The sequence below is a fragment of the Suricata suricatta genome, chromosome 1, assembly GCF_006229205.1.
Source record: "Suricata suricatta isolate VVHF042 chromosome 1, meerkat_22Aug2017_6uvM2_HiC, whole genome shotgun sequence".
Classification (NCBI taxonomy): domain Eukaryota; kingdom Metazoa; phylum Chordata; class Mammalia; order Carnivora; family Herpestidae; genus Suricata; species Suricata suricatta.
Window position 1 is genome coordinate 72,483,551 of NC_043700.1, and position 16,384 is coordinate 72,499,934.

General features: G+C 34.4%; 1 protein-coding gene across 6 annotated transcripts in view; it reads left to right on the forward strand.

Annotated features, from left to right (window-relative positions):
* The window catches only part of LRBA (LPS responsive beige-like anchor protein), a 688,703-nt gene that overhangs the window by 550,280 nt on the left and 122,039 nt on the right, over positions 1-16,384 (forward strand). For all 6 annotated transcript variants that reach the window (XM_029940220.1, XM_029940227.1, XM_029940238.1 and 3 more), the window contains one exon: positions 3,261-3,413. In XM_029940220.1, the coding sequence (XP_029796080.1) occupies positions 3,261-3,413 (153 nt within the window). The remainder of the gene's footprint in view (positions 1-3,260; positions 3,414-16,384) is intronic.

Genomic DNA, 16,384 nt, shown 5'->3' on the forward strand with positions numbered 1-16,384 from the left:
TTTAATTTTTTTAATTTTTCAAATACTTTAGCTTATATTTTCTTATTCAAATATAATTTAACATCCAGTATTATATTAGTCTCAGGTGTACAATATATTGATTCAACATATCTATACGTTATAAAGTTTTATTCTTTTAGTTAAAGTAGCATTTACATTATATTGCTGTGCATACTACATTCTTCCTATCATTTTGCCTCCTTAGAAATAATTATCACTGAGGAAAAAAAGAATTATCATTGAATATACTGATATATTTTGATGATTGGAGCATATATAATTCATAATTACCAACTCAAGTGTATAAGAAATATCCCAATTTGAATTCAAATCTTCATATTAGGTTAGTAGGAAATTCATTCACAATCATTAGAGAGTAGAGCAGGGACCTCTTATTCCAGGCATACGTGATACCTAGAAAATTGGCCCTTACATCTTCTGTCCATCTTGTTCATTGGTCGTATCCTCATTGTCTAAGACACATGGTCGTTGGGAAGCAGGTGGCACTGTTTGGGTTAAGAAGTATTTGCTGATTACAAAGGTCCTGGTGCCAAGGGACTAACTTTCCTATAAGTGCACCATTGGGAGACCACCATGTTGGGCAGATTTTATATACTGGCATTTGACTGAAGGAAGGGATAGAAGCTGAAATCCAGCCAGTAGGACCAGAAGCTGAAATCCAGCAAGTAGTACACTTAACCAAACTAAGTACCTTTTGACTACATTAGTATAGAAGGGTTGCCTTTTTCTAATCCATACAAAGGTACTATATGAGCAGGCAATGTGTATATAGTATATATACATATTAATTTATTTCAGGAGAGCCACTTCCTTATGAAAAATCTTTTTACTTTTAAAAATTACTTAGACTTTATATTAAAAACTTGTATTTAAAATGGTTAGTATTGGGGCACTAGGTGGCTCAGTTGAGTGTCCAACTCTTGATTTTGACTCAGGTCATGATCACTGAGCCCTGTGTTAGATTCTGTGCTGAACGTGGAGCCTGCTTAAGATTCTCTCTCTCATCTCTGCCCTTCTCTCCTGTTCACACTGTCTCTCTGTTTAAAATGCATAATTCATACATATATACTGTATATAGTAGGTACATGTATATATACATATGTACATGTATGCTGTTTAAGTAGAACTCAGGCTTATCTAATAATTAAGAACATAGCCTTTAGAGTTTGACAAATCTTTTTTTAAATTTTTTAAATTTATTTTTGAGAGACAGAGCGTGAGCAGGGGAGGGTGAGAGAGAGAGGGAGATACAGTATCTGAAGCAGACTCCAGGCTCTGAGCCAGCTGTCAGCACAGATCCCGACACAGGGCTCAAACCCACAAACCGTGAGATCATGACCTGAGCTGAAGCAGGATGCTTAACCGGCTGAGCCACCCAGGTGTCCCGAGATTGACAAATCTTGATCTAAGCTCCAAATTTATCATGAATCAGTTGTGTGACCTCAGCAATTTACTTAACTTCTTTGAGCCTTAGTTCATTTTTAAAATGAAGGTGATAAGGGCGCCTGGGTGACTCAGTCGGTTAAGCATCCGACTTCGACTCAAGTCATTATCTCACAGTTTGTGGGTTCGAGCCCCAGGTCAGGCTCTGTGCTGACAGCTAGCTCAGAGCCGGGAGCCTATCTTTGGATTCTGTATCTCCCTCTCTCTCTGGCCTTCTCCTGCTCAGTCTGTCTCTCTCTTTTTCTCTCTCAAAAATAAATAAAACATTTAAAAATATATAAATAAAATGAAGGTGATACCTTGTAAGGTGCTTAAGATTGAATGTGATAAGATTTATTATCAGTTTATTTTAGTGTCTGCTAGGTAGCTCAGTCGTTTAAGTATCCCAACTCTTGAGTTTGGCTCAGAACATGATTTCACAGTTTTGTGAGTGTGAGCCCCACATAAGGCTCTGCACTGGCCATGCTGAGCCTGCTTAGGATTCTATGTCTCTCTCTCTTTCTGCTGTCCGCCCCCCCCCCACTCATGTTCCCTCTGTCTCTCTCTCAAAAAAAAAAAGAATTTTAGTACCTGATTCATCTCTTCAATATCAAATATATTGGATATAGATTTTTGTTACATAAAATAAAATACATCTTTCCTCTTTTTGTCACTTAAGACTTAATATGCATCATTTTTGGAGATGAAAATCTTAATATTTTTGCATGATCACTGTGTCATTTCATTTACGGTTAAACTTCTAACAGAGTTCTTCCTTTTTTAAAAAAAAATATGCTCAATTGAAATGTTTTCCAAGTCTGATGATCAGGTGATTGTCAGGCATTTGGAGGACAATCTCATTTCTACCCTGCTTTAGTTAATTATTGTGATTGTAAACAAAGGATGTACAATTCAAAGTCAAGCAACATTTCACATGGATGACGGAGGTGATAATAGCTTAATTCCTGCTGGATCTTTTTTCTTCACTCTGGAGAGTTCACACTGACCTTGTCCAAAATCTGATGACCTCCCTATTTTACTCAACTGTTTGGAAAGTCAGGCCTGCCATAGCTGGCCCTGAGGGGTATCCTAAAGACCACTGAGTCACTGACCCATGTCAAGACTGGATTTAAAGTCTGATCTAGAAGACCTCTGAAATAGTTATACATGGGGCTTATTGACACAAAAACCTAACTAGCTGCATTTTTCTGCTTATACCCTAATGAAGTGTGTTTTAAGTGTTCTTAATAAATACATATATTTAATTTTATCAAGTTTCTTATTGCAGGTCATTTTCCAGACTCCTTATATTTTTTTTCTAGTGTGTGTTACAACTAAACTTTAATGTTTTGAAATGTGAGCAAAATATATTGGTAAACCATGTAATGAGTATTATCCTGGTTGATGAAGGGACCAATGCAGTTGCATTTTAATACTTTTAAAGATATTGGTCTTTTCGGGCAAAAATTCCACATACCTCATAAAAAATTTAGTTTAAGCTGTAACAGCATGTTATTCTCTGTTTCTATTTTTGTCAAACCTCAAATAATACTCAAATGTTGGTATTTAAGAGTTTTGAGGTTATGAGAATTGTCCTAAAAGGAAGCACATAGCCATCAAGGAAGGTGTTCGTATTTAAATTTGGTTGGATGGGAACTGTCTACCTTACAGTAACTTTGTCACAGAGCTGTGATAGAAAAAGGATAAACTTCCTTTTTTTGTTCTTCTGCACAAAAGGAAATTACCATGCCATTTTATGAATATCTAGCCAATATTCTGCAGCTTATAATATGACATTGTCTTTTATTTTTATATAGGAGTTGATCCCTGAATTTTATTATCTCCCTGAGATGTTTGTCAACTTCAATAATTATAATCTTGGAGTGATGGATGATGGGACAGTAGTGTCTGATGTTGAACTTCCTCCTTGGGCCAAAACCTCAGAAGAATTTGTTCGCATAAACAGACTGGTAAGATAGTAATCATCTACTCTGTCTGTCATGAGCCTTTTCTGAAAGTATCTTTCATGCGTTGGTATAATCATTAACCCTTGCTCTTCTAGACAAAATTATAGTCGATAGAGATAACTGAAAGTAACAAAATAGTTATTGAATCTCCATATATATTTTATTAAATTTTATTGACTTGAAAAGTATAGTGGTTTCTTTTATTCTTTTATGCAGAATGTAGGTTACTTTCATATGCACATGATAATTCAGAATTATAAGGGAACTTTTTTTAATGTTTATTTTTGAGAGAGAAAGACACAGAGCATGAGTTGGGGAGAGGCAGAAAGAAAGAGGGAGACACAGAATCTGAAGCAGGCTCCAGGCTCTGAGCTGTCAGTACAGAGCCCAATGCGGGGCTCGAACCCACAAGCTGTGAGATCACAACCAGGTACCCCAGAATTATAAGTGAAATTATAAGTAAAAACTGGAATTGTATTCTTCATGAAACGTGAGTTTCTTGTACTAGGTAAAGAACGCAATCCTGTGCTCCATATTAGAAGTCCACTATACATTTCAGTAATAGAAACAAGATTTTCTAGTTATTTGTGGTATCTTTCTTTTTAAAGAAATCGTTATGTAATATTTAGAAAATGAAAATTTTAAAACTTAAAAGTCCAGTAATCATTGTATTCTTTAGACTCCTCATAGTGAACTCTTTAAAATCCTTTCATGTGGGTTCTAAATTATTTTATGAAAAACTTATGTCTTTCCCTTTTTGACTTTAACTTTAATAAAAGTTTGGAATCTGTTACCTTTATTCTCAGTTTGTAAAAGTAGGATCTGTCAAACTCCACATTAAAAGTGAAATCTAGGGGCACCTGGGTGGCTCAGTCGGTTAAGCATCCGGCTTAGGCTTGGGTCACGATCTCACAGTTTGTGGGTTTGAGCCCCGCATCAGGCTCTGTGCTAACAGCTAGCTCAGAGCCTGAAACCTGCTTCGGATTCTGTATCTTCCTCTCTCTCTGACCCTCCCCTGCTCTCACTGTTTCTCTCTGTCTCTCAAAAATAAGTTAAAAACATTAAAAAAAACTTTTTAAGTGAAATCTGGGGGCACCTGGCTGGGTTAGTTGGTAGAGCAGCTCTTGATCTCAGGGTTTTGAGTTCAGGCCTTATGTTGGGCAGAGAGATTATTTAAAAAAAAAAAAAAAAAGAAATCTAAATTTCTTTCTAAATCATGTTTTTAATTTACACTTAAGGAAAATCATTGCATTTTAGTTTTCTGAGTGACATTTCTTACCTTTTATACTAACATTTATATATTTTTTTAAAGTTTTGTTTATTTATTTTGAGAGAGAGAGAGCAAATGGGGAAGGGGCAGGGAAGAGGAGAGAGAATCCCAAGCAGGTTCCATGCTACCTGCACAGAGCCCAGTGCAGGGCTCAACACCTGAAACTAAGAGACAGTAACCTGAGCCACCTGGGGTCCCCTCAACTTTTATATTTTAATTCTATCTTCCAGATCCTAAATGCAATCCCATTGTTACTGAAATTTCACATTTTTTGTATACTGGAAGCAATGCAGGGGAAATGGAAAGACCATAGTCCTTGAATTTAAACCAACTTTCCTAATCTTGGATAAATCACTTTGCTAATTATGGGACTTCAGGAAGTTAAATCTTTCTGAGCCTTGGCTTCCTTGTATGTAGTCTTAAAATTATGAATAGAAAAGTGTAATTATAGATGTAATATTCATTGGCTTACAGTAGGCACTTAGAAGGTTGTACCTAACATTATTCTATTATAGTCCTCAGGTGCATGTTTTATTTTACCTGTACCCCATGCATTTAGGAAGATCTTAATTAAAAGGAAAGCCCAAGACAAAGCTTAGCTCTAGCAAATATTGAAGGAGATGTCAAGCTTTTAAATGTGAGAGTTGTCTATGGTTGTCTATGACTCCCCCCACCTCTCAGAGACTATTGGAAGTTAATAAAGATATAGTTATGACATAATTTTTTTATTTCGGTGATTGCCCTTTTGAAGTACATTTATTAAGGTATAATGTATGTACCATAAAATTCACCTTCATTTTTTTATAATGTTTATAATGTTTATTTATTTATTATTTTGAGAGAGAGTGTGCACTTTCACAGAAGGGGCAGAGAGGTAGAGAGAAAGAGAGAGAGAGAGAGAGAGAGAGAGAGAGAATACCAAGAAGGCTCCGTGCAGTCAGCAGAGCCTGATGTGGGACTGGATCTCACAAGCCATGAGATCATGACTTGAGTCAAAATCAAAAGTTGGATACTCAACCAACTGAGCAACCCCAGTTCCCCAAAATGCACCTTTAAAAGTACACATTTTGTTGAGTTTTAGAAAATTTAGACAGTTGTGTAACCATCACCACAATCCAGCTTTAGAACACTTGCATCACTTGTACCTCTTTGCAGTCAATCTCTGCTCTAGAATTTTTTGTCTCTATAGAGACAACTTTTTCTAATTTTTAAAAATTTTATATAAATGGAATCATGCAGTATGTGCCTAGCTTCTTTTATTTAGCATGATATTTTTGAGATTCAGCCATGTTGTTGCATATGTATTGCAACATACTGTATTTCTGCATAATATCCCATTGTATAGATAGAATATATTTTATTTATTTACCAGTTTATGGATATTTGGGTTTTTCCAGTTTGAGACTATTATAAATATTTGTACATGTCTTAGGGTGAACACCTGTTTTGATTTCTCTTGGATAGATTCCTAGGAGCTTAATTGCGGGGTCATATAATAAGAAGTTGCTAAGACTTGGTGTTGTCAATATTATTTATTTTAGCTTCTCTAGTAGGTATCTCATTGTAATTTTAATTTGCATTTCACTGATGACTAAGATGTTGACTACCTTTCGACAGGTTTATCTTCTACTTATGTTTTTTTTTAAGTTTTTAACATTTATTTTTGAGACAGAGAGAGAGAGCGCGCGAGCATGCACGTGCATGCACATGTGCAAGTGGGAAGGGGCAGAGAGAGGGAAACAGAAGATCTGAAGCAGGCTCCTCCTTGCTGTGAGTGCAGAGCCCAGTGCGGGGCTCGAACCCACAAACCACGAGATCATGACCTGAGCCTAAATTAAGAATTGGCTGCTTAAACTGACTGAGCTACCCAGGCACCTCCACATGTGTTCTTTGGAACTATTCGTATCTTTTGACTATTTTTAAGTTGGCTTGTTTTTCTTATTATTTAATTGTAAGCAATCTTTATGTATTCTTTGTGCAAGTTCTTTATCCAGCATATGTTTTGCAAATTTCTCCTGGTCTTTTCATTTTTAAAAAAAATGTTTATTTATTTATTTTGAGAGAGAGAGAGAGAGAGAGAGAGAGAGAGGGAGAGGGAGAGGGAGAATCCCAAGTAGGATCCACAGTCAGCGCACCAAAGTCAGCGCAGAGCCTGATGCAGGTCTGGATTCCACATAGCACAAGATCATCACCTGAGCTGAAATCAAAATTTGGACACGTAACTGTGTCCACCCAGGCACCTCTGTCTTTTCATTTTTTAATGTTTCTTTTGAAATACTATTTTTAAAAAATGGTTTCACTATTAGGTAGATACAAAATAACATTTATAGAACATTGAAAGGTATAAATAATCATTCTCATGCTTCAGGAATATATTTTACAGAAAAAAACTTAAATCATGTTTTGATCATTTTATTATTGAAACACTGTCTTAAATATGATTTAAAATTTTAAGTCTCAAGGGAACCAAATCTCAATTAATTATTATCATATTTAGTACTATTAAGAGTACAAAGAGGTTTGTTAGAGTGTTTACTTATAAGAGGTCTAAGGCAAAAAACATTTGAATAAGTTATATTAAAATCTTTTCAACACTGTTTTGACAATCAAGACAATTGTGTGAACAGAGGTAAGTCCCTCTCTTCATAGTACTTCCCGGCTCTGCTGTCACAACCTTTACCTCAGAAGAACCAGATCTTTTGGGATGGGCTTCCCAAGGGCACCATGGAAAAGAAGGTAGCTACTTAAATTGTTTTCAATAAGATTTCAGTTTTGCATGCATTTTTTGTATGAAATTACATACAAAATCATATTTTACAATAATAACTGCATGTTTATTATATATTATAATTAACTTTATTAAGCATTTATGCCAGTGATTCTTCTTTCTATGAGTTTTGCAATGTCTTCATAGTTCAGGCTCTGAATAAGCTTATATTCTTAAGAGAACTGTATAGAAATTTCATTGCAAATTAAATGCAAACATAGAGTCAAATACTAAGTCTCCCATCTTTTAAATTTGTAATTGGGAAAGATACTTGTTTTTACCTACATATATCTTTATGAAATAATTCAATGACTCATCCATTCTTTCAAAAATATTATGCACCTGTGATGAACAAAACTCTCCTATAGTACAGTCTGTATTGATTCATTTTATAATTTCCTCTTCACTTTCTACAAGTGATTAAATTATTAGTATGGTATTTTATGTATCTGTTAGCATGTTATCACATAAGGATTTTATTCTCCTCATCTTTTTGGTTACCTCTTTAAGTCCACAGATTTTATGCAATGATTGTGGCTCATGAAATGCATACTACTTTGATCTGTGACCTTTTTGTGGTGCTAATCGGGTTCCTGATATCATTATACCTTACTCATTAATCATATTTCCTGCAACCCGTCAGGCAGCCAGACAGCACAAGTCCCTGTTTTCAGACCTCTGTTGGCAGGTTTCTGCTTTTCCAGATTATTACAGACGATACTTTGGCTTCTCATAGCCAGAGCCACATCAAGCTGTGTGTTACAATTAAAGTCAGATGGTCCTCAGGTTGAACAGGGATATAGTGTTGCAGCTGCCTCTCTTCCTGGAACAAACAGCACCAAGAACAGATGATCTATAGGACAGTGAATAATAACAGATTGTACAGTACTCGCTGGTAGCAGGGGAGCACAGAATTAATTCACTGACATACTCATTTTAAGATACCCAGTATGTCTATTTAATGTATTTGGTTGCCCAAATATTAATTCAAGGGGATAGGATATTTTTAGGAGCATGATTTTGATGGTGGACCAGTAATGCCACATTTTCTATTTTTGTTAGAGGGCCCTAACTACTATCTTACTTAATCAGTTTAATCTTCAGAGCTTTCTGCAAGTAGTGAAGATCTAAATGTAGGATTGGCAAGTTGATTAAAGTGTAGGATTTATAGACAGAAGACAATATCCTGTGTATTTTAGAAGGAAAACCCACCTAAGTCTGATTAGTCTTTCAAGTAAATAAATTATAGTTTTTTTGTTCTGAACAGTTGGAGTCGGGGTAAAACCAAAACAATCTTAACTACATCCCAGAGATTGGCCTGTGTTATTTAATATTACCTGGACCAGAAAAAAAAATTTTATTCCAAAACTGCTTCAGAAATACAAATGAGAAACAGGCTTTCATACCTTAAAATAATATAACACTGTATGAGTTCAGACTGGCCATCAATTATCTTTACGATATAATGTTGATGTTATGGACCTATATTATATTGCCTTTTACAACCCTAGAGTTTTAAGTTAAAATAAGAGACAAAGAAACCCATACTCTGAACAGTAATGATAGGTCTATTTATAAAAGCTGAAGGTGAACATTTTGTTTTAGCTGAAGGATGTATAATTTACTTAAATTTTAATAAAAGAAACGGTAATGGAGGAGGGCACTTGTGGGGAAGAGCACCGGATGTTATGTGGAAACCAATTTGACAATAAACTATTAAAAGATAAATACATAAAAAATTACAAAAAAGTATTTACTGAGTGCCTGTGTTTGTACCAGCAATATTAGACTCAATGAATAAGGCAAATGATATCCGTACTCTTCTGGAGGTTACTTCCTTTCTGATAACTTAGGTTTTTGAAGTAGAAGGCTTCTCTAGGCTGATGGGTGGCATGAATCTAATCAGGAAGGCTTCTACTGATGGATTGTCCTGAGGTTACCAGTTAAAATCCCATTTGCTTTTGCGTATCTTCTGTAGCTTTTGTCTTCTCTACTATTTCAGAATGGTGACGTGAGTTGTTACTTTCTTGGGAAGGTTAAGAAAAATAAAATGAGTATTTTATTTCCTTTTCCAGTGACATATGGACAAATTAAAAATGATGATATCTTTTTATATTATTGTCTGAGAAAAAAATTTTTCAGGTTCCTCTATTTGTTTTTTTTCCCTATTGCTAAAATTTAAATTTATTCACCTGAAGCCTTCATAGATCTTATATCTCTGAAGGAATTAGGTCAATCTTTTATAACATTTTTCCTTTGAATTTGGAAAATTTACACATCTTAAGTGATAACAGAATAGTTGAGACTATCAATTTCATAGTCCTTAATGAAAAAGTGCTGTGCAACTCCTATATCTTGAAATGACTGAGTTTGCAATGATACAACAATATGATTCTTGTAATGCCATATTATGTCCCAATTTACAGTGTGTAGCAACACTGTAAGGTTGAGAGGTTTGAGATTTGAAAGGGCTTGTACTTTTTTTTTTTTACCTTTATTCACATCCTTGCATCCATTTTTGAGGAAAATGGCATTAAAAATGTTTCTTAAGAGAACTGACCAAGCACTATTTTTCTATTCTTTGAAGTAGAATTAACAGGAGCTAACATAATTTTTTTATATTGTTCCTTTTCCTGTTGCTTTTTCATTTCTCACATTGCTAAGATGTGGCCAAGAATGTAAATAGCCATGATGTCTATAGTTGATAATTGTTCTCAACTGTGGACACAACCTTCCTACCTTTTCTTTATTCCCTACAGAGGTCAGACCCAAAATTCTGGGAAACAGAGCAGATATGTGTGAAGTTGAGGGAAAAAAACCCTAAAAATACTATTGTTTTGTTTGCTTTTGCTCCTCATATGTCACTTACTTTGAAAATTCTAGTTTGAAAAGAACATCTAAGTAGAAAAAAAGATGTTTGATGTTGTTAGGTTATTAATTCTCCCCAAACTTATTTATAAATTAAATGGCCAATAGGTTTTGTTTGTTGGAAGATGACAAACTGATAATAAAAGGCAAAGGGCCAATTATTAGCCAAGACCTTCTCTGAGAACAGGAACAGGTTTGGGGGACTTGCTTTATTATATATAAAGAATTATTATAAAACTATAGTAATTAGGGGAAACCAGGGGAAGTAGACTCACTGAATTGAACACAGAACCCAGAAACAGACTAGCACATCTATTATGTTGCACATCTTTGGGAAAAAGAAGGGTTTTTTTGATTTTATGGTGCTGAGATAGTTATGGTATTAGTTTCTTAGGGTGGCTGTAACAAAGTACCACAAACTGAGTGGCTTAAACAACAGAAATTTCTTGATTCCCAATTCTGGAGGCTAGACATCTGAACAAAGATCAGTAAGGTTGGTTCCTTGTGAGTGCTATGAGGGAAGAATCTGTTCTAGGCCTTTGGTTGACTCATACATAGCCATCTTCTCTCTGTGTCTGTCTCTTCACAGCATGTTACCCTCTTTGCATGACTGTCTCTGTATCCAAATTTCCCCTTTTTATCAGGATACCACCCATATTGTATTAGGGACACACCCTACTCCAGTATGACCTCATATTAACATATATAATAACATAAGTAATGATCCTGGTTCCAAATATGATCATATGTTGAGTTATAGAGAAGTTAAGATTTCAATTTATGAATTTTGGGGAATATAGTTCATCTCATAATCCTATCAATATGGAAAAAATGCAATCAAAACCGTTCTTATCTTGTACCACAAACAAAAATTAAAGTATATTAAAGCTTTAAAATGAAGGTAAATTATAAACTTTTAGAAGATAATACAGGAGGATTCCTTTGTGATCTTGAAATATGGAAAGAGTTTCCCAAATAAGAAACCAAAAGTGAAATATGATACCTCACATTAATTGGATTTTGGATATTATACCAACCTTGCACTACTTGAATATGTCATACTTGGATAGTATAAATCCTTTTAGTGTATATGATATTTTGTTGTTTTAATTAATATTGTGTGGAAAAATTATTACTTTTGAGGATGTTTGCATCTGTGTTCATGAGGAATATTGGTATATAGTTTTCTTGTGATATCTTTGACTTTAATACCAGGATAACATTTGTCTAATAGAATAAAATATGGTTAAGCATTACTCTTTCTGTATTTTCTGAACCACATTTTGAAAATATTTGGTGGAATTCACCACTGAAACTGCTAGACATGGGCTTTTCTTTGGAGGAGGATTTTTATTTTATTTTATTAATTTATTTTGTTTTACTTTGTTATTTTATTAAATATTTATGTGTTTTGAGAAAGAGAGAGCACATGAGTGGGGGAGAGATGGAGAGAGGAGAGAGAGAAACCCAAGCAGGCTTCATGCTCTGCTTGGAGCCTGATGTGAGGCTCAATCCTACAACCACGAAATCACAAACTGAGCCAATATCAAGAGTCGGATGCTAAACTGAGCCACCCAGGCATCCCAAGAAGGAAGACTTGAGTTACCAATTCAGTTTTTTTACTTGTTACATGTTTATTCAGACTTTCTATTTTTTTTCTTCAATTGGTTTCAGTAACATGTATGTTTCTAGGAATTTGTCCATTTAGTCCAGTTTATTGGTATAAAGTTTTTCATTATATGCCTTATATCAATTTCTCTAAAGTTGATAGTGATGTTATGTCATTCATCCCTGATTTTTGGTAATGTCATCTTGTTTTCTAGGTCAGCCTGATAAAGGTTTGTCAGTTTTGTTGATCTTTTCAAAGAGCTAGCTTTTCATTTAATTGATATTTTCTATTATATTTCTTTTTTTCTTTCATTGGAGGATCACTCTAATATCCATTATTTCTTTCCTTCTGCTTGCTTTAGGTTCAGTTTTCTTTTTTCTACTTTCTTAATTTGGAAAAGCAGGTTTTTATTTCTTTCTTCTTTGCTAATATTGGCTTTTACAGTTGTTGGTTTCCCATTATGTACTATTTTTGCTGCATCCCATAAGTTTTGATATTTTGTTTACTTATTTTCATTTGTCTCATAACATTTTCTGATTTCTCTTCTGATTCCTTTTTTGACTTGTGGAGTATTCCGAAATATATTGCTTAGTTTTCAAACATTTGTGAATTTTCCAAGTTTCCTTTTGTTTTTAATTTTCTAATTTAAATTCATTATGATTGGAAAATATATTTTGTATGATTTCTATTCTTTAGATGTGCTGAGACTTGCTTTATGACCTAACATTTGGTCTATATTGGAGAATTCTCCATTTGCCCTTGAGAAGAATGGGTATTCTACTGCTATTGAGTATTCTATTGATGTCAGTTGGTCAAATTCTTTTATTGTGCTCAGATCTTCATAACTTCTATATCTTCACTGATTTCCTATCTATTTCAGCCCATTTTTACTAGTGGGATGTTGAAGTCCTCAAATATTATCATCTCTTCTGTCAGTTTTTGCCTCCTGTATTTTTTTTATGTTATTTACTTTTGAGAGAGAGACAGAGACAGAGTGTGAGTGGAAGAGGGGCAGAGAGAGAGGGTGATGCAGAATCTGAAGCAGGCTCCAGGCTCTGAGCTGGCAGCACACAGCCTGACTCAGGGCTTGAACCCATGGACCGTGAGATCATGACCTGAGCCAAAGTTGGATGCTTAACTGACTGAGCCACCCAGGCGCCCCTTGCCTCGTGTATATTTGCTTTTAGATGTATATGTTAGTTTCCCATGACTGCTGTAACAGATTACCAAAAATATGGTGGCTTAACAAAACACAGATTTATTCAGTGAAAGAAGTCCAAAATGAGTATTATATACCCTTCAGAAGATCTCCACTTCTAGTGTCATATTTGGATTTGGATTTTGGATATTAAACCATCTCCTCTTCTGTCTCCAGTGAAATCTTTCTCTACCTTCTTCTTATAAGGATACATGTGATTATGTGTAGGGTCCTCTCTGATAATACAGAATAATATTTCCATCTCAAGATCCTTAATTTAACAGACCTTTTCCCCATAAAAAGTACTATTTACAGGTTCTAGAGATTAGGATTTAATATGTTTTGGGTGTGGTAGGGGGCGGCCTACCACTGTGCATATGTGTTTATTATTAGTATATTTTCCTGGTGAACTATTTTTTCATTATAAGTTGTCCCTTTTTGTTTCTAGTAATTTTTAGTCTATTTTACCCGATGTTAATATAGCCTAGTCCAGCTCTTTTGTGGTAACTGTTTGCATGGTATATAGTTATCCTTTCTTTAACTTTCAACCTATTTTGTATTTGATTCTGAGGTGTGTCTTTCGTAGATAACATATAGGTGGATCATGTTATTTAACCAGTCTAATAGTCTTTGCCATTTAATGCTATGATGGATGTGGTTGGATTCATGTTTGCCATTTGGCTAATTAGGTTCTTTAGTCTTGGGTCTTTTTGTTTCTCTGTTCCTCCCTTTATAATTTTCTCTTGTATCAAACAGATCCTTTTTAGTTGACAATTTTATTTAATTAATTTTTTTTTGTATTTCTTGTAATTGTTTTCTTAGTCATTACTTTAGGAACAATATGTGTCTTAGTTTATCTCAATCCACTTCATATTAATAGTAGCTTAATTTCATAAGATATAGTGACTTTGTTCAAACTCAGCTCTGTTCATTCCCCTCTACTTGGTGCTATTGCCATAAACGTATTACATCCATATATGTTAAAACTCCACTGCACAGTGTTACGTAACTGTTGCTTTATGCAGTCTATGTCTTCTAAAGAAGTTAAGAAAGGAAAAAATACTTATTAATTGTATTTACTACTCTTACCTTGATAGAAATACTCCATAATGAAAAAAGTACCTCAGACACTCAACATCATGTAGAAGTGAGATAATTCCCAAATAGAAAAGTTTGTAGAATTGAAGTTTATACTTTCAAATACCAATATTTTTCACTGTTTCTCTTGAAAAAAATCTTTCTATAAAATGGAATACACATTTCCCTATCTCTTAAGCAAAGAATTCTGAACTTAAGTATCCTTTTGTGGAGTACTCATTGTTAAATATTAAGATATTTTCTGTAGTGTCCTGAGAAGTTATTGAAATATATAAAGGTTTTTTCCTTAGCTAAAGCGACCCACATTCCTCTGCTTACTTTTAGCTTTTCTGTCAGCATTTCAGAGTTCTTTGCTGTGTCAGCTGTCACTTTCTATCACTTTTCTCTGTCAGGGTTTCCATCTTTCCTTGAGCTGTTATATTATTTTCTGCATATCTGGCAACGTAAAAACCCTAGGGATGACCTAGTGACTCCCACCTTTAAAGTTCATAAGCTTTGTACTTGTTTTCCTTATGGCCTTCAGTTATTTTGAGTTTTTATATGTTCTAGATTCTCTGAAGACCTGAAATCTGAATTTTAGATAAAGATTTCATAAACTGTGTTTTGTTTAGTGACATATTATTATATTGTACACAAGCAAAATAAAGTGAAATGATACTATATCTAAGGTATACTACATTCATGTTGGAAAAACATCCCAATCTGTGTTTATTCTGGAGTATCTAACTTTCAGTGACTTTCTGCTAATGTTATTAATATTTTATTAAAATATTAACATAACATATATAAATCATTTTAAATTTTGTAAAGTCTTCCCCACATGTATTCCATCTACATAATTCTGAAAGGATTGTGTCTAATAGTGATTACTCATCCCTGCAGATTTTAGCTTAGTGTGGAAGTGTGGGAGGACACAGATTTTTCTTCCTGACCTAGGACTACAGTAGTTGGTAGCTTCTAGCTTCTAGAATACCTACAAAAGTTGCGTTAACATCTAGGTTGTAGAATAACTTTTAGTTCTTAGATTATGTCATTCTTTTCTTACCACAGTCACTGCCACATGCTATTCCTATTGATTGGAATGTGAACCTACTCCTTTTCTAACCAAATTATATCTTAAAACTCATAACCTTACCCTTCTTACCACCACACCCTCAAAAAGCAAAATAAAACAAAAACCTACAAACAGCTTTTCTTGTAACTCTCATCTTCCCCCAAAATCTTTCATAAAAACCAGTACATGTTGCCCTATGGCCTTCTTATAACTCGTTCTCAATTTGGTGTTCTCCACGTATGAAATCACAGGTCCTTGCTTACAGGACCTTCTCTTCCTTTTTATATGTAAAACCCTGGTTTCAGGTGTAAGCTGTATCATTTTCAGTAGTATTTTAAAATGTGGTGCATGGAAAACACAATCTGTATCAGAATCCCCTGGAGATACTGTTAGTTATCCATACAGTGATTCTTTTTTTTTTTTTTTACTTACATTTGTATTCCTGTAAACTTTTGACTGAGAGAGAAGTTGTTAGCCAGAAAGAAGAAATATGCTTATTACTTTGACAGTTATTTTCCTAATGACAAACAATTTTGCTTTATATGTTACCACTTGCGTATTTGTGTAGTACAAATTAATAACCAAAATATCCATTAACATTTGGGATGTGAAAAACAATTCAACAATGGCCATGTTGGACTGATGCCTCTACTCTCCAATCCAGTTTTTCCTACTCTCAGGGTGCACAGAAATCCACTAACGCTTTCTTCTGGTACTTGCTCCACTTTTTTATATTTAGGTGTCTGATCCTTGGTTTCTGCTCTGAAAAACAGATCTAATTTATCTTTATTCATATGGTTAACCCATACCATTTATTTTGAAGTTAATACTTCCTCAGTTTTCTGAGGGAGGATGGGAGTTTGTATCTCCTTTTCTGGCAACTACCACTGAACCCCTAGGATAGTACGGAATAAGTACTAAACAAATAATTGATGAATAAATATGTGAATAATTTAACTTATTTCTTTAAGTTCTTGAAGTATCTTAATGTGCTGGCTTCAGGGGAAACAAACAAACCTCATTTTTGGTAAATTTAGTGCTTGTTCAGAGCAATTTAAGTTCTCTAGAGGTTAGAAGTAAAAAGGAGGAAGAGGAAGAAGAAGAGGTAGA